This window comes from Euleptes europaea, chromosome 1 (genome assembly GCF_029931775.1).
Source record: "Euleptes europaea isolate rEulEur1 chromosome 1, rEulEur1.hap1, whole genome shotgun sequence".
In the NCBI taxonomy this organism is placed as follows: domain Eukaryota; kingdom Metazoa; phylum Chordata; class Lepidosauria; order Squamata; family Sphaerodactylidae; genus Euleptes; species Euleptes europaea.
This window is the reverse complement of record NC_079312.1, coordinates 375857-400638: the sequence shown is the minus strand read 5'-3', so window position 1 is coordinate 400638 and position 24782 is coordinate 375857. Positions and strand designations below refer to the sequence as shown.

Sequence of the window (24782 nt, the reverse complement as noted above, 5' to 3'; positions counted from 1 at the left end):
GAGAAGAGCTGGATTCGAGTCCAGTAGCACCTTAGTGGCAAACAAGAGTTTGGGATATGAGCTTTCGAGACTCCCAAGTGTCTGATGAAGGGAGCTTTGACTCTCGAAAGCTTACACACTGAAAATCTTGTTGTTCTCCAAGGAGCTACTGGACTCAAATCGAGCTGTTCTCTGAGCTTAGCCTACCTCACAGGGTGGCTGTGTGTGTAATGCAGAGGACCAAAGGACTGTGTCTGCCCCTCTGAGCTCCGTGTGGGAGGGGCGGGAAGAAGACGAAATACAGTCGGAGAAGGGGTGGGGCAAGGGCCGAGAGCGAGGGATTCTCTGGCCAGCGCAAGGCGGAGGCTGGCGGCTTCTGCCTTTGTGCTTGGAAGGGCCGCAGATGCTACGGCTGAAACGACGTTTTGCGAAATTTCAAAATCTGATGCATTTCACTGTCTGAAACTCAGACTTCAGCCTCAAAATCCACCACCTAAATTTGCTGGTCTTGTGGGGTGAAGCTAAGTGATATAGAAAGAACAAAACTGCCTTGCAGTTCACCAGTGGGATTCTTTGGGACCGTTGACGGCTCCATATCGGCCCCGGCGCCTTCTGCACGCCTCCCATTCCTCACGTGCACCAGCTGTCAGGTGCTGTTAAGGACTGGCTGGCTGTGGGGGGGGGGGCACCTTGTTCCCAGGGGCTGAGCACATCCTGCGTGTCCCTCTTGGATCCTGAACAGTGTTTAGCGTCAGCTGTGAGGCACCGGCCCCTGGCGTCCAGTTCTGGTGAATCGTCGCAGCCCCGGCGAATATTTGTCATCCGAATTCGCCGAGGGGTATTATTTGGAGCGAATCCCTTCCTGCTCTCCGCCAGGCTCAGTGTCCAAGTGGTGTGTGTGTGTGTGTGTGTGTGTGTGTGTGTGTGTGCAGCCTAAAGCCGAGAGGGAGTTCACAGCCGTTTTGTTGAGTTTTGCCTCCCTTCCTCTCTCCCCCTCTCTCCAGGCGAATATTGGATCGACCCCAACCAGGGCTGCTCACGGGACTCCTTCAAGGTCTACTGTAACTTCACTGCAGGGGGCGAGACGTGCGTCTTCCCCAGCCAGGCGACTCAGGAGGTGAGAGCCGAGGGAGGGGCCTGGAATGGGGGTGGGGCCAGGCTGCTCCTGGGGGGGGAGGCGGGGGATCTTCCGAGGTGGCAGAAACAGAAGACGTGGTTTAGAGGAAGCCCTTTTCCCTGGCTCAAAACTCAGAGCGGGATATCTGCCCATGGCAACGGCACACCAGCTCTAGGGAGATGTGTGGCTCTTTTCATCAGGGGACTGGTGATGGGGAGGTTCTGGGGGGCACAGAGGAGGGGGCGGGGCCATCATCGGTCCCCTTCTCCTACTCATAATGGCATGGGGGCCACAACCAGAGAATTCAGCTCACTCCGCACTGTGATTGACCTAGCAGGGGTGCCTTTCTGGGTGCATCGTGCACAAGCAATCTTCAGATCATTGCAGCACCTTATGCATGAAATCTACATGCTCAGCACAATGCTCCTTTAAAGAGAGAGAGCCTGCTTTTCTCATACGTGGTGTGAGCCAGTCGTAGTCTCAGGGCAGGCGTTCCGTCTGCGTACGGGGGGCAGGGGTGGTCCCTCTTCCAAGAGGACGCTTGCTGGCATTGGCAGCTTTCCAAAGTATTTTGCTTGAAACAGGAGTTTTTAAAATCTGCTGTCTATATTAATTGGGCATATTTTTAGACAGCCATTTTAATTGATTTAGATCACCATTGGATTTTTCAGGGTGTTGTAGTATATAAGTATTTTCAGTGAATAAAAATAATAAACTAACCAGTGCAAATGTTGCAGCCCTGATGTGGGCAGAGGAGGATTTTCACCACCATCCCGGACTCTCTCCTGGCCACACTTTCTGACCCAGTCCCAAAGCAAAGGCCTCTTTTGACTTCGGCTGCGTTTGTTCCTTCTTTCGCTCCCCCCCCCAGGTTAAGATGTCCACGTGGGAGCAGGAGACCCCCCAAAGCTGGTTCAGCCAGTTCCGGAAAGGCAGCCAGGTGAGCAGGGGCCTGTGGACGCAAGCAAGCAGGAGGGGTCATCCCTCTCCCCTCCCCACCCAGCCACCTGCCTCCCACTCAGCCTGAAGGGCTCGCAGGAGAAGATCCCACAGGGGGATGAGAACTACCCTGGAATCGGAAGGAAAACATTCCATGAAAACGGAACACTGTTAAATCGCCCACTGCCTTGAGCAGCACCTGCCTGGCCCTCCTGTGGAAGGGCCGGACCCCTCACTACCAATCCCCCCCGAGATGTCCCCCCCACACACACACATGGGGCTGTCGTCTGAGTTCCTCGGAGGAGGGGCAGGATAAAAACATGGGAGTGGTGGAGAAACTGTGTTCACTCCTGTGAACTCCCGGGAGGAAAACAGATGGGAGGCTGACAGAGAGGCTCCCGGGTTGCCCATCTGGCCCACCTGCACTACACAGAAACTGGAAGTGGGGCAGGGGGGCCCCTGCGTGCAGCCAGAGGGTGTCCTGTTGCTTGCGAAGAATGGAGAGGAGGGAGGAGGCTCCGAGCCACTTGACTCTTAACACCCCCCAAACGGTAAGGGGACCATCATCACACACGTACAGTAAAATGGGTGGGTTTGGGGCAGAGACGGGAGGAGCTTCCGGAATCAGTCTAAGAGGGTGGGGCATGAGTCCCGTTGGATCAGGCCAAGGAGGGGGTTCCCCCGACAGGGCCCCCTCACTAAGCAGGGCCCAACCAGATGCTTCCCAGACGCCCAAGAGCAGGACAGTAAAATGGCAGCCGGTCCCCGACTGTTGTGCCTTAGGCGTTCCGGGGCATGTGCGACCTCTGGACCTGAAGGACTCCTTGAGCTGTCACAAGTGGAGAGTGGGTGAGGGGGCCCTCTCCTCCGCTCACTGCCATGATGGAATATGCCCCCCCCCCCCAGCGAAAGGAAGGAAGGGAGGGAGGGAGGGAGGAAGGGTGGACTTAGTGGAGAATTCTGAGCTGACTTTGCGGGCAGGGAAGGTGGGAGGGGACGCGGCTGAGGGCTAAAGAAGGGAGGACAGGAGCCCCCCGGCCCCTTCCCATCCCGCTCTCCCCTCCCCAGTTCTCCTATGTGGACGCCGACGGCAACCCCCTGGGTGTGGTCCAGCTGACCTTCCTGCGGCTGCTCAGCGTCTCGGCCCGGCAGAACTTCACCTACCACTGCCAGCGCTCGGTGGCGTGGCACAGCCGCGGCCCGGCCCCCGGGGGCTACCAGCACGCCCTGCGCTTCCTGGGCGCCAACGAGGAGGACATGAGCTACGACAACAGCCCCTACATCAAGGCCCTTGCGGACGGCTGCGCGGTGAGGCCCGGAGCTGGGCGGGGAATCAGCCTGGGGTCACTCCAAGGGGTGGCTGAGCCTCTTGAGGAAGTATCTGTGGGCTTGGGGAGGGGAGGGCTAAGGAGATCGTTGGCCTGGGAGGGAGAGGTCAGTGCCCCAGGCTGGCCCGGGCGTCCCAAACTCAGGTCCTGGGGATCCTTTCCTGCCACAGCCATAGGGTGGGGCAGCTCCCCCCCATTGCCAACTCCCCCATACTCAAGTTGGCCCAGGCATTCCTGTGTCAACTCAGAGCGTATGCTTTTGGCTGCCGTAGCCCACAGTCACCCCCCAGCCCCACCCGTCCACCACCAGAACCCCCAACCCAGATTCCCTCCAGTGTTAAACAGCATCTTCTCCTGTCTCTCCTCCCGCCCCCCAACAGCTGCGGAAAGGGTCCGGGCAGACGTTGCTGGAGGTGAACACGCCCCGCGTGGAGCAGCTCCCCCTGCAGGACGTGCGGGTGATGGACTTTGGGGAGCCCAACCAGAGGTTCGGTTTTGAGGTGGGACCTGTGTGTTTCCTCGGCTAGAACTGAGTCCCACGACCCACGGTACTCCCTTCGGCTTCCTGTCACGCTCCCCTCACCCCATTTCCAGAGGAACAGAGCCCGTCTTCGCACCCCCCCCGTCCCCACCAGCAGCGACTGAAGAGGATCCGTCCTGCCTTCTCCCGCACACCAGCAAGAGAGACGGCAGCCATCCACCACCAAGCCAAGGAGCGATGCCCCCATTCCCTCCGGGGCCACCCGTCTCCCCCTGCTCGCTCACAACGCAGCCCGGCCAGAGGTCAGGAGGGCACAGCCCCCCCGGCCCCCTGTAAGGTGCATGGCCAGGCTGGAGGCCGAATCCACCCGTGCTCTTCTCATAGGGCTATCTCTAGGCCCAGGGGGGCTCCCCGGCTCCTTGTGGCTTTGCTGAACATCCCCCACCTTAGTGCCCTGTAGGAGGGATTGCTGCCCCACGGCTTCACCGCCGGTGCTCGTGAGCCCTTGCAGGGGGAGGCTCTCTCGCATTGCCTGATCTTGGCTGGTGGGGCTGAACCCAGTACCAAACCGCCCGCCCTCAGGTCTCGCAAGGGGGAGGGGTTGTCCCGTCCAGTTCGGCCCCCTTTGAGAGCTGCCGTGGGGCAGCGGCTGTGCCTGGAATCTTATCGGGGCTCCTTTTGCACAAGCTCAGCCCACGACCGGAATCCAGCCCTCCTGCGGCCCCCCCACCTTCCCTCCCTCGGCTCTCCGGGGGGCCGCCCATCTCCTTTCAGTCCTCTTTCCCAAACATCACTCCACGAGCCACCCGACACGAGAAAGGAAAGTGTGTATTTTTATTTTGTTTTTATAAAATTTAAATTAATTATATTATTTAAAGGAGTGGATATATATATAAAAAAAGACTATTTTCATCTCCTGTTGTGCAATTCCAGTCTTTAAACAAAGAAAAGGAGAAAAAAAATGAGTTTCACATCCAGTTTTTTGGTGCTCGGGAAATTTTTTAAAAAGTTTATTGTCTCTTGGCTGCCTGCAAACTCAAAAAGTGTTTTTTAATTATTATTATTATTTTGGGTGCCCCCCCCCCTTCGGCTTTTTGGTTTTCTAAAAAGCAGCAAAGGGTGCCCTCTGGTGCTGGAAAACAGGCATGCCCACACACGGCCGTTTGTGTAATGTTTTGTAAGTAATTGTGGAAATTGTATTGTGTAATAGATCATCTCTAATTTTGCTGCTTTCTTCGGGTCTCTTATTTCGGCTTCGGCTGTCTTCCAGAGCTGCCTTGGGGGTCCTAATCCCCGGTGGGATGGGGGCTCTTGCATCAGAGAGAGCAGAGAGGTCCCCTACGCCCCTGGGACCCCAGCCCAAAGGCACCGGCGTGTTGTTTCAGAGCGTCTTCCAGAGCGAACCTGTTTTTGAGGCAACCGAGGGCCAGGCAGGGAAGGTGCCTTGACAGGCCCGGGCCCCGTCTTTTATGAGAGGCACAAGATTTCAGCCCGAGCCACGGGGGGAAGAGTCTCTGCCACGCTTGCCCCTCTGGACAGGGGTCTGGGCAGAAAGTGCAGAACGGAAGAATTAGAGCATCATAGAGTTGGAAGGGACCACCAGGGTCATCTAGCCCAACCCCCTGCACAAGGCAGGAAATTCACAAGTACCCCCACACACACACAGTGACCTCCTACTCCATGCCCAGAAGATGCCCCCCCCCAAAAAAAACTCCTCCAGGATCCCTGGCCAAACTGGCCTGGAGGAAAATTGCTTCCTGTCCCCAAAGTGGCCCCAGAGGTGCCGGCCAACTTCCCTCTCCTGAGGCAGCCGAGGGGCAGGACTGAGACAGGCCCTCCAGCTCCTGGGCCAGGAGTGAATATTATTTTGGGGAGGGACGTTCTCGCCCCTCCTTTCGGGCTGCAGCCTTGGCTGTTTCATCTTCCAGCCATGAAAGCTGAGGATTCAGCCGTTCCAGTTGCCCAGTTGCCCGTTCCCCCCTCCTTTCCTAATGACAAGGTGCTGCCCAGTAAGGCTATTGAAGTGTGACATGGGGTGGGGGTTGCTGCACCCCCACGCGCAACTGTCCTGCACTGTTGTTCCTTTAACGAAAGGCTCACTTCCAGCTGGGGAAACTCATGTTTCAGCAGAGCCAGAAGGAGTCTTGGCTCTGGATCTCCCCCTCCCACGACACAACCAAGTGGGGCTAAAGGCAGGCTGGCGGCAAAGGCCCCCGCAGGGGGGGGGGATAGTTTGGAAGCACCAGCCCCGCTCTGCCCCCCACCCCAAGGCCAAGGATGGAAATGTCTTTCTCCCCCACACCCCGCAAAGGAGAGGAGGATTTCCAAACTGAACTGCAAGAGACTTTATTTCAACTGTACAAAGCAAAAACACAGACAGACACCGGCGGGAGCTTGTCTCACTGGCCAAGGGAGGCTGTGTTCTCCCACCCAGAATGAGGGGCAGCAGCGACAGCACACACCCCTCCCTCTCTCCCCCCACTTCAGAAGTTGGGCTTGTGCTTCTTCACCTCGACCATGAGGTGGTGGATGTTGATGAGCTCTGAGCGGACCGGCAGGGCCTTGAGAGGGGCCAGCCCCATGACCTTGTGGAAGCGGTGGTAGTACTGGATCAGCTGCGTCAGCGCCCCCTGCAGGGAGAGATGGGGAGGGGGTGTGAAAGGGGGGGAGGCAAAAAGCCTCTAGCCAGCCACACACACACACACACACACAAGCCCTAAGGCTCCGCCCTCCTGCTCAAGCTCCTCCCCCCTCAAGACACCACTCTGCCGGCCCCGGGAAGGCAACTGAGTTGGGGAGGAGAACCGGAAAGGACGCAGGTGCCTGCACAGGAGGGCCCAAAGCCAGAGGCCCTGGGGCCAAACCCTGTCCAGGTCTCACCTGATGGCCAAATAAGGAAAGGGGAGGGGCCGTGGCTCAGTGGGAGAGCCTCTGCTTCACACGCAGAAGGGTCACCGGCTCAATCCTCGGCTGCATCTCCAGTTACAAAAGGTTCAAGACCCTCAAAACGTTCAGACCCTGGAGAGCCGCTGCCAGTCTGAGTAGATGAGACGGACTTTGAGGGACGGAGGCCACTGCGCGTGTATGTTCTCAAGCTGGGGTGGTGGTGGAGAGTGAATCCTCCCCACTAGGAAAAGCAGCCCTTGGCACCAGAAAGTGCTTGCCTGGGGGGGGCTGACCCTAACCCTCTGCCCCCTACAGCAGGCCTCCTCCTGCAGATGGGGGAAGGAAGGGCTTGCCAGGGAGTCTGGGCCCTGACTCTTAAGGAGGCGGTGCCCACGTTTGCCCCGGGACCTTTCGCCCAACACAACCCGTCCCCGGGCCTTGGAGATAACCACTGCTCTGGCAGGTTGGCAGTATTTCCCACGGAGGAGGTGGCAAAGGGTGCCAGGGCAGCCCAAATCAGGCTGAGGTGCAAAGCCAAGTCACAAGGAAGAATCCGCATGGGGCCTCTGGGGCTGACAATCCCAGCATCCTGTCGGGCTGAGTCCTCAGCCAGGGACTGTCCTAAAGGGAGAAGCAAAATAGGGGAGCAGGGGCCATTTCCGGGTGGGGGAACTTGTGAATGGGCTCCCCTTCCTGACGGCGCTGTTCCCCTGAACCCATCTCATGCAAGGGGTGGGGAGGGAGAGGCCAGGAAACCTTTGGGGGGTTCCAGCCACGGATCAGTGCAAACTCTGGACCTCAAGCCTCCTGACCTCCATCCAAGGCCCCTTCCTACCTCCCCCGCCCTGGTCTGTGCCCCACCTGGATGATGGTGGTGCCGTTCTTGAAGTTGGTGAAGGAGCGCATCACATCCTGGCTGAGGGACTCCACGGCCGCCTTCCACGTCCCGGCAAATCCTCGCACCAGCTGCGTCACCCGGGCTGCGGAAGCAGGGAGCCGGGCCACCGGTTTATTTCTGGAAACGTTTATATCCCGCCTTTCCTCTGGATTTAAGGCGGCTGACAATAATCGAGGGGAGGCCTGGGTTTGGAAAGCGGCCCTTCCTGGTCCTCCCCCACCCCCCGCCACAAGCAGGTGACTCACCTTCCTCCCCGCGCAGCCGCTCCAGCTGGCCCCGCTCCGCCAGCGCCTCAGCCTCCTTCACAAAGGCAATCATGCCCCCAAAGCCGGGGGCCAAGAGCTCCTCAATGAATTCCTGGGGTGGTGGGAGGCAGGGGGGAGAAAGCGAGAGAGCCCTGAGGACAGGAAACCTGCAGCCCCCCCCCCCCCGCACGCCGGCTGCTCTTCTTCATGCCACCTGGGGTGGTCTCCCTGTCCAGCAATGGCTCACTTTCAAGCGCCTAGTCCTCATGGGCACCCAAGGAGAGACCAGAGGCAGCAAGGCTCCTGCCTCCACACCCTGCCGGGAACCGGCCCTCACCTGCTCCAAACAATCCCCAGTTCACCTGGCTGCCCGTCCCCTGGATCCGGATGCAGGAGGGCCCCCCCCCCGCCCCCTCGGGATCTGCTCACCTGGGTCCGAGCGTTCAGCAGCTGCTGGAAGCCGTCCACCTCTTTGCTCTCCTCCACGGCTCGTTCCTGGGGAGAGGCCAGAGCAGGGTCAGAGGCCGGCCGGCGGAAATTGCCTCCCCTCCTCACACACGTGCCAGGGGCCCCAGGGTGGCCTGGCCCCTCCCCCGTGCCCCAGCCCTGCTCCACGGGGCTCACCATGAGGACCCCCAACATCATGTCGTAGTTGTTGATCAGGAAGATGAGCTGCTCTTTGCGGGAGGAGAATTCGGCCGCCACTCGCAGAACAAAGTTCTCCACCTCTGCCTGGTGGGGGGGGGGGGCGGGGGCGGAGAGAAAGAGAGGCTGTCTCTGGGAGAAAGAGGCAATACCCAGGACCCCTGGCTGCCCCCCAGAAAGCACCAGGGGGAAGCCTCGCCAGTTGCTGCTTCCTCGCCAACCGGCATGAACCTCTGCAGCCGTCACTCTGGGGGTGGGGGGTGTCTCTGAGTGGGCAACGGGAGGCCGGCTCGGACGGGTCTTTGGGCCCCAGCAGAAGGGCTCTGGTCCTCCCGTGCTGAAGGCCCTTCTGAGCCACCGGAAGGAGCCACAGGGCAGGTAGGGGCCATGAATTCAAAGAAGCTTCAAGCAGGACAGGTCCCCTTTGCCCCTTTGGAGCCTCTGCCCATGAGAGACAGGAAAAGACTCTTTTCTCTGCCCTGGGACAGGCAGTTGGGTGGAGTGGTTAGAGTGCAGATTATAGGAGCGTCAAACTCAATTGTCACGAGGGACGGATATATGTCACTCGGTCGGGCCGGGCCCTGCCTCGCCAGTCCAGATTAGGACTGGGGGTGGGGACTTCCTCGGCTGGCTCGCGGGCTGGATGAAGAGCTCTCAAGTTTGACACCCCTGGTGTAGAACTAGGTTCAAATCCGCCATCTGCTATGGACACTCACAGGCCGATCTGGGGACACGCCTCACATGAGGCAGACCCAATAGGAGCCCCTCCCTCCTGAGGCCGGGGGTGGAGCTTGGGGGGGGTCACTTCTGCTCCCCCACTGCACTGTGGGCCCCTCCCTCCCTCTCTCCCTACGACCTGAGGAAGCCAGCCGTGGGACAAACGCCCGGCAGATCTAGCCCCCTCCTCTTTCCTCTGACCCGCAGCCTCTCCACGTCCTTGGCGACAGAGGCTGCAGCCCTCTGCAAGCAAACCGGCTGCCTCCCCACCCCTAGCCCCCGCCCCGTGACTTGCCCAAATTCTCCAGCCCAACTCTGTCTCCCCCCCCCATGCTTCAGCACAGCACAGAGAGCCCCTGGTCTCTCAGCCTCCCCCGTCCACACTCTTCACCTGTGGATCTGGCTGTTCCCGACAGAGCCCCCCCCCAGCCCCCGCCTACCTGAAGCTGCCCCAGCAGAGTCAACGTCCGGTCGTGGGGGAACGTCTGGTTGATGCTGACGATGGCGGAGGAAAACTCTGCGTAGCGGCGGGTGATCTGGGGGGTGGGTGGGGAGAAGAAGAGCTGGTTTCTATAACCCTGCTTTTTCTCTACCTTTAAGGAGTCTCAAAGCGGCTGACAATTTCCTTCCCCTCCCCAGAACAGACACCTTGTGAGGCAGGTGGGGCTGAGAGAGCTCTGAGAGAACTGTGACTGGCCCAAGGTCACCTGGCAGGCTTCATGTGGAGGAGAGGATTGAATCCTTTTCTCCAGATTAAAGTCCACCGCTCTTAACCACGACACCACGCTGGCTCTCTGTGGGACAAATACACCTCCCCACCCCGGGTAGATACGCTATTCCAAGGAACCCCCAGGCCTTGGGGGGCTCTTCCCAATTTCTTCTTCCCATGCTCAAACAGGAAGATGCTCTGAAGTGCAGGCGCTGAGAACCCTCCAGCACCCAACCAGCCCTTCCCACCGAACCTGAAGGAGGTGAGCAGCCATAAGCCCTCCCCCACCTTGTGTCCAGGAGTTCCGTAGGTCGCTTGCACAGAGATGCTCTCCCTGGCCAAAGGGAGAGGGAAGGGTTTCTCTGCCCAGCCCCACTCCCCCAAGATGGCGCTGGATCAGGCATCAGGGGGGGAAGGCCCCCCTGCCCCTCCCCACTTACGTAGTGGGGGCGCGTGTCAAGGAAGCCCAGCTTCTGGGGGTCCGTGTTCTGGATGCTCTGGATGTTCAGCTCCAGAATGTGCTCGAAACGGGGCCACAGCATCTCCAGCAGGGTGTCCCAATACCTGCAGGAGAAGCAGCCTTCAGGGCCAGACCTCGGAAGGGGAGACCCACCCGGGGCCTGTGTGATTGGGGAGGGGTTCAGCACTGGCAGGAGGAAAGAAGGGATGGGTGGTGGAGCAGAGCACTCAGCAACAGGTGTCAAGAGTGGTCTTCTGTTTCCTGGGCCAGCAGCCACAGCCACGCTGGGGCACGGCCAGAAAGGGCATTGCAGGGAGGAGGGGTGGAGGCTACCCTGAGGGGGCTGGCCCTTTCAGACACCGGGGCACTCTGGGTGTGCCGCAGGGGGCTTCAGGCAGCACTGAAAGACGACCGGCTGCGCGCTCTTGGCCCAGCTGAGCCCTCCAGGGGAGAGGGAGGGAGGCGTTGCTCACTTGTCGATGGCCGGGACGTTCCTCTTGGCCACGATGGCCTTGAAGCGCAGGACGATGTGGATGCAGAGGAAGACGGCGATGCTGTCGTAGCAGTCGCTCACGTAGGCGTCCATGTGCTTCTGCGGGGGGGGGGGCAGAGCGGGAGATGCAGGGAGGGTCAGGCACGGGAAGGGGGGCGCCTCTCCCTCCAAAAGAGCTGGATTAAGAGCACCCCCCCCGGCCTGAGGAGCCCCCGGGGAGCGGATTGCTCACCCTCCTTCTGCCAAGGGCAGGGTTTGCATAAAACATTTGTTAGCCCCCTTTCTGCCTTGCAGTATTCAAGACGGCCGACTATGTCATAGAATCATAGAATCAGAGTTGGAAGGGACCACCAGGGTCATCTAGTCCAACCCCCTGCTCAATGCAGGAAATTAACAACTACCTCCCCCCTCCCGACAGATGGCCATCCAGCCTCTGCTTAAAGACCTCCAAAGACGGGGACTCCACCACCCTCCGAGGCAGCGCATTCCACCGTCGAACCGCCCTCACCGTCAGGACGTTCTTCCTAATGTTTAGGTGGAATTGCTTTTCTCTTAGTTTAAATCCATTACTCCGTGTCCTAGTCTCTGAAGCAACAGAGAACAAGCTAGTTCCCTCATCAACATGACATCCCTTCAAATATTTAAACATGGCTATCATGTCAATACAACTGCAATTATAAATACTCATAATAAAAGACCACAGGTGACTGAGCAGGGGGCCAATTCCTGACCCTCCAGCAAAATATTCCCATTTCTCCATAAACTACGCAACAGAGAGGGCAGGGAAACAGAAGAACACATGAAGCTGCCTTAAGAACATAAGAACATAAGAAAGGCCATGCTGGATCAGACCAAGGCCCATCAAGTCCAGCAGTCTGTTCACACAGTGGCCAACCAGGTGCCTCTAGGAAGCCACAAACAAGACCGGCCAGCGGCTCCTCCAGGATCTCAGGCAGGGGTCCTTCCCATCACCTACCTGCCTGGTACTTTTAACTGGAGATACCGGGGCATCTCACAGAAGAATAATTGGTTTTTATATGCTGATGTTCTCTACCTTTTAAAAAGAATCAAATCAGCTTACAATCTCCTTCCCATCCTATCCCCACAACAGACACCCTGTGAGGTAGGTGGAGCTGTGACTGGCCCCAGGTCACCCAGCTGGCTTCATGTGGAGGAGTGGGGAATCGAACCCGGTTCTCCAGATTAGAGTCCACCGGTCTTAACCACACCACCACGCTGGCCTGTCCCGCTCCCCGGCCCCCAACTCACGAGGAACATGGCCAGGGTCTTCCCCATGACGGCATTGAAGAGGTCCAGGGCTGGGCTGCCCGTCACCAGGAAGAAGTCACAGAGGAAGAGGTACTCCCGGCAGCTGTTGTCCAGCAGGGCGTAATGCTGGCTGCGGAAGAGCGACTCGAAGGGGTACTGGAGGCAGAAGAGGGCGGGGCTAGAGGGCACAACACAGACAACCCTCCCCTCCAAGGAGACAGGTGCCCGGGCCCCCAGCCCCCTCTGCTACTTGGCCCTCAAGCCCATCGCTTACCCGGACGTCGCTCTTCTGGGCGCTGTGGGGGACGATGATGGGTCCCTCCAGCTCAGCCCCCCCGATGACACTCCCGCGGTTCCCCAGGGTGAAGATCGTGTTGCGGTTCCGGAGCGACGGCTTCGAGAAGAAGCGTGGCAGGAGAGTCAAGGGCCACCAAGTAACAAGGCCCCCTGCTCAAGGGGTGGCGGGGGGGGGGAGCTTAGAATCACAGAATCATAGAGTTAGGAGGGACCACCAGGGTCATCTAGTCCAACCCCCTGCACAATGCAGGAAATTAACAACTACCTCCCCCACACACACCCAGGGCCCAGGAGATGGCCAAGATGCCCTCCCTCTCACGAACTGCCTAAGTTCATAGAATCAGCATTGCTGACAAATGGCCATATAGCCTCTGCTTAAAAACCTCCAGGGAAGGAGAGCTCACCACCTCCCGAGGAAGCCTGTTCCACTGAGGAACCGCTCTAACTGCTAGAAAATTCTTCCTAATATTTAGACGGAAACTCTTTCAATTTAATTTCAACCCGTTGGATCTGATCTTCTGGTCTTGAAGATGACTCAGGGGATGGAGAGGGGGTTTCGGCCTTGTGTTCGAGTCCCATTGCAGCTAAGGACTCACAAGGCCATCTCTCTCTCCCTCCCTCTCTCTCCCCCTCTCAGAAGACTGACCAATCCCTCCCTGCCCACCTCCCACAGGCGAGGATATCTTTCTTGGCGGTGTCTTCCACCCCCATGAGGTCGTCCTTCTCAGCCACTTCCTCGTACTGCAGGAGGGGAAGAGAGGAGAAAATCAGACAAAAAGAAACAGGCCAAGAAGCTCAGGGTTTGGAGAGGGAAGGGGGGGGGGTCCGCGGGGCACCCCCAAGGGACCAGAACTAGCTCCCCCCACCCGTTTCTCTCACCTGCACCTTCATCAGGCGGGTGGTGTAGGACTTGAAGTAGCTGAGGTAGATCTTGCTCATGGTCTCCAGGTACTCATCCCGCACCTCCTTGGCCACCGACCGTTCGTGCCCCAGCAGGAACTGGTAGAAAAACCTGCCCCCGGAAGAGAAGGGTAGGGGCCTCAGGAGAGCACCCCACCTCGCCCCCAACCTGTGGCACAGGGGCAGATTGGGCCCTCGGAGCCGAACCCAGGCATGGCGGGAGACTCAGCAGCCTGCACTCGGGATGCTCTGCGAGCTGCAGGACGGAACCCCCTCCCCAGAGACAGACACAAACCCAGTGAAGCCCCCAGAGCGTGAACCCCCACCCCCACTCTAGCACAAGGGCCAACCCTCCCCCACCTGTACTTGAGCAGGGCATTCTGGGGGATCTGGTAGTTGGTCATCGGTTTGCGGAAAGAGTAGATTTTCTGCAAGATGAATTCCCGGATCTTGGCCACCGCCTGGAAGAGGGGAGAGGGGGGGCGTCAGGCAGAGGGCAGCCCAGCAAAAGCGACTCGCACCCGTCTCTGAGCCGCCACGGTCCTCTCACTGCAGCCCAAGGAGAGATCCCAAGTCCAGGGGAAAGAAGACGGCTCTCAGGGGAGGGACACCCTCCACCCCAGCCTTCTTTCAGCAGACTCACCCCCACCCCAGGCAGACACGAAAAAGAAAGGAGGAAGGACTGGAGCGGCCCCCTCCTCCTCTTCCCAGAAGACCCTTGGCCCCTTCCGGCAGCTTCAACCTCTTTACTCAAGAGGCTGCTCAGGGGTCTTGGCTCCCGTGCCTGGACCAAGCCCCCAGCCCCGCCCCGCTTCTAGAGCAGCAGAAGGGCAGAGGAAGGCTGCAAAGAAGTCTGCCCAACAAGGATCACCATAGGAGGAGGAGGAGGGAATATGACATTCAGCCCCACACCAAGCCCCACAGAAAAGTACCCGGGGAGGGGAAGCAGCGCTGGGGTCAAAGCTTCGCTTGTCACATTTTCAGAAGGACACTTGCGTCAAACCGCCTCCCATCATCTTTCTGGCGGTCACATTTAGGAACCCACTTAAGAAATGCAGCATTTCAGCCCCTTGGCATGCGCGACCCCCACTTCCCCCCCCCACTGCACAGCTCAAGCTGCCCCACAGTCTCACAGGGGCATAGGAAGAGCTTCCAGGAAACGGGGCCCATCCCTTCAGACTACGTGTTGGGAAAACCACCCCAGAAGAAACGCCATGGGGGGGGCACGCTGTTGGTGGAATTAGCAGCACCTAAAGGGGGGGCAGAGGTCCAGACGGGCCTGCCTCACGCTTCCCTGTGGCTCTGCCCCACCCCAGGTCCACAGCTCACCTCCTCAGGGAGGGACGCCCCAGACCTGAGAACTCTAGAGAGGGGAAGGGCCACAAGACCCCTTGAGGGCACAGGCCACCCTCCGCTGGAGCCTCCCCGAGCAACCTCAGAAGCTGGAGACCTCCACAGCCCACTTGACGGCGTCGCCTGCCCTCACGGGGGGCAAAAAACAGGGGGGTGGCCAGAGGCCTCTCCTCCCAGCGAGAAACTAGCCAGCCCTGCTGCCATGGGGGGAGGGGGGGCTTTCCCCTCTGTTCAGGGTGTCAACATATGTCAAAGTTATGCCTAGTCTGCAGTTTGCTAAACAGATCATACTGATCAGAGTGACAGCTAAGTCATGTGATGAGACTGGTCTGATCCAGTTTGTACAGCCAGGAATGGGGATTTCCAGAATGACTCATCTCAGGTGAACTGTGATTGGTCATGAATGTGTATATAAGTCTGTATAGTGAATGTAAGTTACCTATTGCCTGAAATATATATGCTGGCGAAGCACTTTGATGCTCAGAGCTGTGAATGTTAACAGCCAAAGTACTCTGTGTAGATATTGTAAATAAACTGTACATAGCAGAACTGCGTGGTGTGAAGTTGCTACCAGGTAAACTCCTGAAGTCCAGACAAGCTGTGCGCGACAGGGTTATGGGCCCAGATAGATTGCGCTGAGAGCTGGAGGTTCTATTGGAGTTGGTGAGCTACTGCCGTGAGTTGCTGCTGTGAGCAGTTTGGATGTCTACAGAGGCCAGCGACGCTGAGGACCTTGATGTACAGTCTGCAGACGGTTCAGTTGTTTCTGACAAAGAGTCGGAGGAGGAACCAGGGGAAGATAATCAGCTACTGCCGGTGGGAGAAGATATCATGGCGCAAGCTGCTTCTGCCCTGCTGGTTGATAAACTGACTGCAGATAACTATGCCGTGTGGTCTCTGCGAATGGAGCATTATCTTAAGCGTGAGTCATTGTGGACGTATGTGGATTCTCCCCCACAAGCTCCCACGCCTGAGGAAAGTTTAAAAGACCAGAAGGCATTGGCCACGTTGATATTAAGTGTTGCTGATGACCAGTTGGTGCATGTGGCGGGACAGGGGTCAGCTAAAGATGCCTGGAATAGCCTCAAGGCTGTATATGTGCAAGACACGGCTGGATCTCTTATTTCCCTCATGAGAAGGATGTATAGAAAGACTATGGAGCCAAATGAGAGTGTCAGAGCTCATTTGAACACCTTAGCCACGTATTTTCAACTGCTGGCTCAGAGGGGAAAGCAGATTTCTGACCAGGACCAGGTGTTTATAGTTTTAAGTTCCCTGACGGAGCGTTTCGACCCACTTATCTCAGCCCTTGAATCTGTGGATGCAGCAACGTTATCTCTGCAATACCTCACAGGGAGGTTATTATCAGAGGAGACGAGATATATGCAACGGGAGTTGGCAGCCGGCCAGACCGGGAGCTGTGCCAAGCAAGAGATAAGGAAGGATACAAGCCTCAGCTGTGAAGCAAGTAAGCCTATACCAGTGGCGTTACGTGTAAAGAGATGTTTCAGATGTGGGAAAGAGGGACACATTCAAAGATTTTGCCCTGCTGCAAGAAAATACAGAGAAGGAAAAAAGACTCAAGTTGTGACCAAACAGCAAGCTACGCTGGTGAGAGTGAGTCCAGACTCCCTGAATGACTCTTGGATAATTGACTGAGGAGCTTCACAAATATTTGTGAGGGAGGAAAGACTACTAATGAACTCACATCAATCGGCGTTAGGTCATGTAAGTTTGGCAGATGGACGTTCTGCAACTGTTTCCTGTGAAGGAAGTGTAATGTTTGGAAGTTTAAACCATACATTCAATGATGTGCTTTGTATACCCTCTCTTGAGAGAAACTTATTAAGTATAAGTGCACTAGATTCTGCAGGATTCAGTGTGACTTTCAGAAATAAGTGCTGTAATATTCTCAAAGGTGATAAAATTATGGCAGTGGGGAAATTGAAAGATAATGTGTATGTGCTAGAGAACATGGCAGGTAAAGCACAAACAGTGTTAAATAAAAACCCACACCATAAATGTATACATTTGCTACATAGAAAACTTGGCCATGTGGGTTGGGGTACCTTGAATAAAACTCTTGCCATGCTGGGCAAAGAGAAGGTTGAAGGGTGCAAAACATATCTGGATTGTGATGTGTGCAAGCAAAGTAAATCTAAAGCACACCCAGTTGCACCAAGGAGTGACAGAGTAACAAAAACCCCTCTATATCTTGTTCATAGTGATCTGGTAGGCCCTTTCCCAGACAGTATATCTAAAAGAAAATATCTTCTTCTTTTGATAGATGATGCCACAAGGTTCACATGGGTGTATCCCATAGCAAAGAAGTCAGAGGTGTGTGATACTATAAAGATGTGGGCTAACAATGTGCAAAGGCAATTGGGGCATAAAATTTGTAAGTTCCAAAGTGATTTTGGGGGCGAGTACATGTCTGGTGAAATGGCTCATTGGTTTAAGACTCAAGGTATTGAACACAGAATTGCTAATGTATCTATGAGTCAGGAAAATGGTGTTGCAGAAAGAAAGGCAGGAGTACTGCAAACAATGATAAAATCAATGCTACTTGATGCTGGATTGCCAAAAATGTTCTGGGCTGAAGCGGCAAAAAATGCTTGTTATATATCAAATAGAATTTGGACAAGTGCCACAAATAACATTCCATACAAGGCTTTGTATGGGAAAGATCCCAGTTTGGATCATATCAGGATATTTGGCAGTAAAGCATGGGTTAATATACCACTGAAACAACGGAGGAAAGGTGGTGAAAGAGCAAAAAAGTTGACATTCCTGGGGTATCAGACAGGAATGAAATCTTACCGTTTTGTAAATAACCAGAATACATTAAGTTTCAGTCGTTCAGCTTCATTCTGTGAGGATGCTAATTGGCCTAAAATACATGCAAACCAATTACCATCCACAGTACTGTTACCTATGAATAATGATTCTGATAACATGCCAGAGGTGAAACAGGAGGTGCAGTCACCAATACATGCAGACTCTGAGAGTGTGCAAAGTGCAGATCAGAGAGCAGTGCCAAGAGTGTCCTCTAGATCTACAAAAGGTATTCCACCTCAAAGGTATGGTGTAACTGCTAACCATGTGTTTGTTAAAGTTCCAACTGATTACAATGATGTGTTAAGTCTAGCCTCAGAAGAGAGAAATGCCTGGCTGCAAGCCATGGAGGCGGAATATCACTCATTGGTGTCAAATGAAGTATTTTCCTTATCTGAATTGCCGGCAGATAAGAAAACTCTGAGTTGCCGTTGGTTGTACAGACTCAAAACCTTGCCAAATGGAAATGTTAAATATAAGGCAAGATTAGTTGCAAGGGGATTTACGCAGGTGGTTGGACAGGAAACATCTAGGCCCAATTAAGAATTACCTAGGGGGGCAAGTCTCCAGAAATGAGAATGGTTGGTTTGAACTAAGCCAGGAGACTGAAATGTTTGAATACTGAAAGGTTTCAATACTTAAAGAAATGGCTGTGTTTAACAAACGTTTGACTAGGGAGGCGTGTCAACATATGTCAAAGTTATGCCTAGTCTGCAGTTTGCTAAACAGATCATACTGATCAGAGTAACAGCTAAGTCATGTGATGAGACTGGTCTGATCCAGTTTGTACAGCCAGGAATGGGGATTTCCAGAATGACTCATCTCAGGTGAACTGTGATTGGTCATGAATGTGTATATAAGTCTGTATAGTGAATGTAAGTTACCTATTGCCTGAAATATATATGCTGGCGAAGCACTTTGATGCTCAGAGCTGTGAATGTTAACAGCCAAAGGACTCTGTGTAGATATTGTAAATAAACTGTACATAGCAGAACTGCGTGGTGTGAAGTTGCTACCAGGTAAACTCCTGAAGTCCAGACAAGCTGTGCGCGACACAGGGTGGGGGTTGGCCCCTCACCTTGGCCTTGAGCTTGTCCAGGATGTCGGCCACATCGGCGCAGGCCATGGTCTCACGGAAGGCCTGCTCCTTCACCGCGTTGATCTTGTTGTTCAGCTCGTGCAGCTGCTCCAGGAAGGCCTGCTCCGTCACTGGCGTCTCCAGGATGGTGCTGCAGGGAGAGGGAGGGGGCCCAGTGTCAGGTGACCCCCCCATGCCAGAGGCAAGAGGACAGATGCGACCCCCGGCCCCAACCCCCAGCCCCGGCAGGGCCTTCTCCCCTCAACCCGCAGGATTCACCACCGGTCCTCCCCCAACTCTCCCCCCTCCTCTCTCTCAACCATCCCCTGCCCCCCCCCATGAGACCTGGGAGCCACGCCTGGTTCATCAAGGTGCGTCTTGCCTACTCAGACTGGCAGCGGCTCTCCAGGGTCTCAGGCAAAGAGGTCTTTCCCCTCACCTACGACATTATCCTTTTTTAAAAAATGGAGATGCTGCCGGGGATTGAACCGGGCACCTTCTGCATGCCAAGCAGGGGCTCTGCCAACTGAGCCACACACATCCTCCTGAGGGGAAGAACCCTCCTCTGCCAGGGACCTTGGGCCGATCATGGGGCTGCCACTGCATAAGTCATGATCCAGTAGCACGCCTTGACACGCTTGTAGCTCAGTTTGGCCCCTGGGCTACAACCTCTCCCATGTTGGGAGAAGGGTCATGGCCCAGTGAAGGAGCCCCTGCTTTGCATGGGGAAAGTCCCTGGTGCGATCTCTGGCAGCATCTCCGCTCCTCATGGGCCAGGGTCTGCCCAAGACCCCGGATCCTCCCCTGCCAGGAAGGTTTCCAGGGCAGGGAGAGCAGAGAAGCCATATTTTGCAGGCAGCTGAGATCTGTCCTGAACCAGCTGACACACCACGAACTCCCTCCTGGGTTTTCTTGGCTCCTCCTTCCCTCAGGCCTGCACCCTTCCCCCCACCCCGGGAAAACCCACACCTGATCATGACGTTGGGCACCACCAGCTCGTCCACCAGCTGGGAAAGGCGGCCGCGGACGGCCTGGCGGTTGCGCAGGCGGACGTTCATGGCCACCGACTGCTCCTGCAGCGTCTGGATCTCGCAGCTGATGCTGCTCAGGTCGGACTGAAAGGAGCTCAGCATGGACTCCATGCGCTGCGGGTAGGGAGGGGCGGGGAGGAGGGGTCAGAAAGAAGCCGGATGTGCAGAAGAGAAGCCCAGAACCAGCTCAGCCACCAGCCCAGAAGGATCCGGCAGGGAGGCCCCAGATGGAAACGATCCGGCGCCGTCAAACAAAGCGGCGCCGACCAACTCACCTCCAGGACAGCGTCACAGGCTGTGATCTGGGTGTGCAGAGAGGCAATGTTCTTGCTCTCCTTGATGTCTGGAGGAGGCCGCTAAGGAGAACCACTGCTGGGCAGGAGTGCAGGGGGACGCCCCTCCCCACACACAGAGGACGCCCCGCCCCCCACCCCAACCACACTCCATTGGGAAGTCCAGGCCCAGGCGCCTCTGGGGGACAAAGAGATCCAAGTCCAGCAGCATAAGAACATAAGCACCTTAGAGATGCATGAGATCTTCGGGGGGGATACACTTTTGCGAGTCAGAGCCCCCTTGGTCAGATACCAGATAAGCTGCTGCTGGACTTAGATCTGGCTGTTCAGCTGCAGGCCAACATGGCGACCCTAACCCAAAACTCTTGTGGACAAAGCCAACTTTTTTTTGGGGGGGGGGGGGCTCAGCTCAGTGGTGGAGAATCTAGCTTTGTATGAAAAAGCTCCGAAATGCAATGTCATAAAAACACAGAAACCAGAGGGCTGGAGGGCACCTCAAGGGTCATCAAGTCCAACCCCCTGCACAAGGCAGGAAATTCACCGCTGCCTCCCCCCGCACTCCCCCAATAGCCCCCTACTCCTTGCCCAGAAGATGGGAAAACCCCTACAGGATCCCTGGCCAACCTGGCCTGGAGGAAAATCGCTTCCTGACCCCCAAGTGGTGATCAAGCGGCATTTCCCTGGCCATGTCAGAAAGGGCCACGAGAGCCCCGGCTCACCCCTTCCTGCCCTCCCTTCTCAGGATCTGCCTGAATTCATGGTGAGTCATATACTCAGCACTGCTGCCAGGTGGTTGTCTCGCCATCCTCTTAAAAGGACAGGGCTGGAGGTGACGGGAAAGACCTTCCTCCACCCTTGTCAGAGGACAGACCTGGGGGTGGGGGTGGGGTCTGGCTCAGTGGAAGGTGACTTTTAGCGCCCCTCCTGGGCAGAGCCCAATTCCCTGCCTACTCCCCCCACCATACCAGTGCTGGTGGATACAGTCCTTGATGGAGGCGTTCTCGATCTGCTGCAGCTCCAGCTCCACCTGCTTGGAATACTGCCTCAGGTCCACCCCCTGCAAGGCCAAAGGGAGGGGCAAAGGGGGGGTCACCAAGGCCCCAGCCAAGCCCCCCTCCCCTCCCCCCGCGGCTCCTCTTGGGGCGCACCGTCTTCAAGGCCTCCTGCACCAGGGCATCCTCCAGATTGGCTTGGATGTGGACTGAAAGAGAATGCCAGAGGGAAGCTGGGGGAGGAAGCTGGGAAGCCCCTTCCCCCCCATAAACCCTGCCAAGTATAACACAGATTCCCAGCAGGCAGTGCTGCTCTGCCAACTGGGGAGGGGTCCTTTTCAGACAAGGCAGGGGCAGCCCACGGCAGAACCTGCCCGGAGCCTGCCGGGGCCACAAACCACTTCTGGGGTGGGGGGTTGGGACCAATGCTGAGGGGGCCAGGCGGGGTTCAGTGGGCGAGTAGAAAACCAAGGAAGGGGCGGCGTGTGAAGCCCTTCCTGCCCTGGGAATGACGGGGTGGGGGTGGGGGAGATCTCTTCAGCCCTCTCTTAAGACAAACCCGCCTTGCTGGTGGACAGAGGGGGAGGGGAGGGGACTCACTGTCCACTTCGTCCAAGATGAACTCCTCGGAAGTCAGGTCCAGATCACCCAGGTTCAGCTGCAGCGTGTCCTCCTCACTGGGGCCCTGGAGTGGAGAGAGGGCTCGAGAGTAAACCCCACTTTGCTGCAATTTGTTGCAATTTGTTTCAAGCTCCCTGGGCCTTTGAACTCTGTTCCAGGTGGCTCCAAGGGAGACAGCTGCCCTCTTTCAAGTGGGCCCTTCTGGAAGGCAGGGCCCAATAACAAAAAGGCCACGCAGCACACTCACAGGCAGGGGTGAGGCGGGGCACCTTCTTTCCCAGCAGGGCGCATGCGCCCTCCATAGCTGGACAACACGGATGTTCCCAAGCATTGCCTCTCTTGGCACCCCTCGCCACAGAAGTGGGGCTTGCTCTGTTTGCTCCTCATAGCTCCGAATCCATTAAGCTGCCCCTCAGGTTAAAAAAAAAAGAGTCACCCACCCTCGTGACACCTTCAGATGCAACTCATTTTCTCCACTGCCTCATAGAAACAGCAGAGTAACCCTGTTACATCAGGGCAAAGGGGTCCCTCTAAGAGAGCAGCTGGTTCCCAGCAGAGGAAGGCAACAGCCCTTCCCATATTCATAGAATCATAGAGTTGGAAGGGATCAACCGAGTCATCAAATCCAACCCCCTGCACAATGCATGAAATTCACAACTGCCTCCCCCCACACACCCCACAATGTTTACTCTCAAGGTCTGAGATTCACAGTTATGCTGCCACAGACCAGGGAGGTTCCTTTCCTCCTTTGCATGGTTAAGAGCTTTTGACAGATAGGGGGTGCCCGGAAGTGAACTAATCCCTGATCCAGACAGCTCTGCCAGATCAGATCATCCCTCCAGCTTCCTGCCTGCCCCAGTTACCTACCTGATCATAGAACCATAGAGTTGGAAAGGGGCCATAGAGGCCATCTAGTCCAACCCCCTGCTCAATGCAGGATCAGCCTAGAGCATCCCTGATAAGTGTTTGTCCAGCCTCTGCTTAAAGTGACGCCTCAAGGAAGCCCACAAGGAAAACCGGACAGCAGCAGCCTTTTGCCATCTGGTGTGCTGCCTCTGCACAGGGAGGTTCCCTTTCATCGCCTCCTCCCAGAGGGCTTACCGAGGACAGACAGAAGTTCAAGAGGTGCACCTGTCATAGGGCTGGCAACAGCCCGGAGTAAAAAAGATATGTCTTTCCTTTAAAAAAAGACTTAACGGGATGTTATTTCCCTCCAGGTCATGAAATGCTACTCCTGCCTGTTCCCGCACATTAAGCCTCTATGTTTGTCCAGGCGTGTTAGCAACTCCAGGCAGTTGCGGTTCACACTGTACACAAATTCCGTAATAAAGGGGACAAGACAGGCCTGTTGGCAATGCCAGCCTTTCCTTTCCAGGAACAACAAGGGATAGGGCTCAGCTCTCTGTGTTCTGTACAGGAAGTAACAGTAAATGTTTTTATTTGTAGATAGCCAAAGGCCATTACGAAGTAAATTAGACTATAAAACAAGAAAATTATACAATACAAATAAAAGACAAAATACAGAATGTTCTGTACAGCGCCTAGCACACACATGGTGGGGGGGGGGGAGCAAGTGAACAGTCACACCGACAAAGGGGTGTGGCGTTAGACATCAAAGAAGAAGAGTTGGTTTTTATACCCTGCTTTTCTCTACCTTTAAGGAGTCTCAAGCCGGCTTACAATCTCCTTCCCTTCCCCACAAGAGACACCTTGTGAGGTAGGTGGGGCTGAGAGAGTTCAGAGAGAACTGTGACTAGCCCAGCCGGCTTCATGTGGTCAGAAGGGGTGGCTCACTCCACGGCATGGTCCCCCGAGGAGGTCAGGATGGCTCCCCCTCTCCTGGCTTTCCGCAAACTATGCAACTATGAACTATTCAAGAGGGCTTTGCTACTCACGGGATAGGGTTGCACCGTACTCAATGATTCATGAAGTTACTTGGCTACCAGACTAGGGACTGTGGTCTATACCACCGTGTCTAGCTTGATTAAATGGGATCCTATTGTGTAGTTTTTGCATCGTTCGATGTGTCATGTCAGTTCTGTTTTTAGACTTCTGGTTGGTTTCCCGAAGCCCTAATCCTCTTGCACTGCTTGCTGCATGTCCCATCCTGTCGACTGTATTGGCTCACTATCTGACATCCGCCCTGAGACCGAGTGAGAAAGGCGGACTATAAAAACAACATCAAACAAACAAACAAATGTCCTTCGGTTGACTTCACCACCTCGCTTGTCAGTCTTCCACGTTGCCCCCACTGGGCTCTTGTGAATTTCCTGCATTGTGCAGGGGGTTGGACTAGATGACCCTGGTGGTCCCTTCCAACTCTTACGGTTCTCGCTGCTTTCTTGAATGACAGACTAGCACACATACTTTCACACAAGCCCAACAATGCACTTCCCATGCACTTGGCAGCTGGATTTTACTGTGCGAAACGGCAAAATCCACTTGCAAACGGCTGTTAAAGGGCACCGGAGAGTGGACTGAAGGGGTGCACGAGCAAGGGGTGAGGAGCGCCCGCATTTTGCAGCCGCTCACAGTCTCCCTTCTCCCACTAGTCTGGATGGACCGGAAGTAGGGGGTCTCTACGGGACCGGAAATGGGGTCTGGTCCGTGGCCCTCACCGTTCCGCCCGCCGCCACCTCCTCATCCTCCATGTCGCTGGGAAGCTGCTGCAGGTGCTGCCTCCGCCGTTCCTCCTCACGACCGGCGACGGCGGCCATCGCGGCTCTCGGCCACCGGTTTCCTCCTCCTCCTCCTCCTCCTCCCTCTCCTTCGAAGACATCCGGGGGACTCCCGAAAAGGAACTTCCGGTTTTAATAATTAAGCACAGCACTGAAACTACATGTCCCAGTGTGCCTCACGATGACCGTCAGGCCAGGGCGGAAGTGGCTGGGGGAAATGGAACTTTCTGAAGGGGGGGTGGTGGGAGCTCAAAGAAGAAATGTGGGGGGGGAGGAAACACCCTGAGAAAGGTCAGAAACGGTTTCGGTCCGCGTTGCCTCCCCCCCCCCGGTGGGAATCTCCCCGGAACTGCGGAGCGTCATTCGCCGTTTCCTACACGGGCGCTCTGAGACGCGGCACAGAACTAGCAAAGCCCATTAGAAACACAAACGCAGGGGCCCTTCCCGCCACACCGGAAGTGCCGGACAGTCTAAACCGGAAAAGGCTCGCTTTGGCCCCTCATCGACCATAGAGGCGCTCCTTCGCCGGAAGTTGGTT

At 56.2% G+C, this 24782-nt stretch overlaps 2 protein-coding genes across 2 annotated transcripts in view; one reads left to right on the top strand and one right to left on the bottom strand.

Moving 5' to 3' along the window:
• The window catches only part of COL11A2 (collagen type XI alpha 2 chain), an 80070-nt gene extending 76180 nt beyond the window's left edge, over nucleotides 1-3890 (top strand). The window contains exons 65-68 of the mRNA XM_056866884.1: nucleotides 984-1096; nucleotides 1968-2036; nucleotides 3104-3343; nucleotides 3744-3890. Coding sequence (XP_056722862.1) covers nucleotides 984-1096; nucleotides 1968-2036; nucleotides 3104-3343; nucleotides 3744-3890 — 569 coding nt within the window. The remainder of the gene's footprint in view (nucleotides 1-983; nucleotides 1097-1967; nucleotides 2037-3103; nucleotides 3344-3743) is intronic.
• A 2426-nt stretch (nucleotides 3891-6316) lies between these two features.
• On the bottom strand, nucleotides 6317-21612 carry VPS52 (VPS52 subunit of GARP complex). The gene is made up of 19 exons (XM_056867270.1): nucleotides 21546-21612; nucleotides 21102-21154; nucleotides 20935-21010; nucleotides 19936-20003; nucleotides 19599-19774; nucleotides 18630-18780; nucleotides 13724-13824; nucleotides 13343-13475; nucleotides 13147-13204; nucleotides 12441-12574; nucleotides 12167-12322; nucleotides 10878-10996; nucleotides 10385-10508; nucleotides 9676-9771; nucleotides 8498-8605; nucleotides 8303-8368; nucleotides 7874-7985; nucleotides 7592-7710; nucleotides 6317-6474 (listed from the first exon to the last, which is right to left on the bottom strand). Exons 5-19 carry the CDS (start codon nucleotides 19769-19771, stop codon nucleotides 6328-6330), a joined length of 1797 nt encoding a protein of 598 aa, XP_056723248.1. The 5' UTR covers nucleotides 19772-19774; nucleotides 19936-20003; nucleotides 20935-21010; nucleotides 21102-21154; nucleotides 21546-21612; the 3' UTR covers nucleotides 6317-6327.
• Between the last annotated feature and the right edge of the window lie 3170 nt (nucleotides 21613-24782).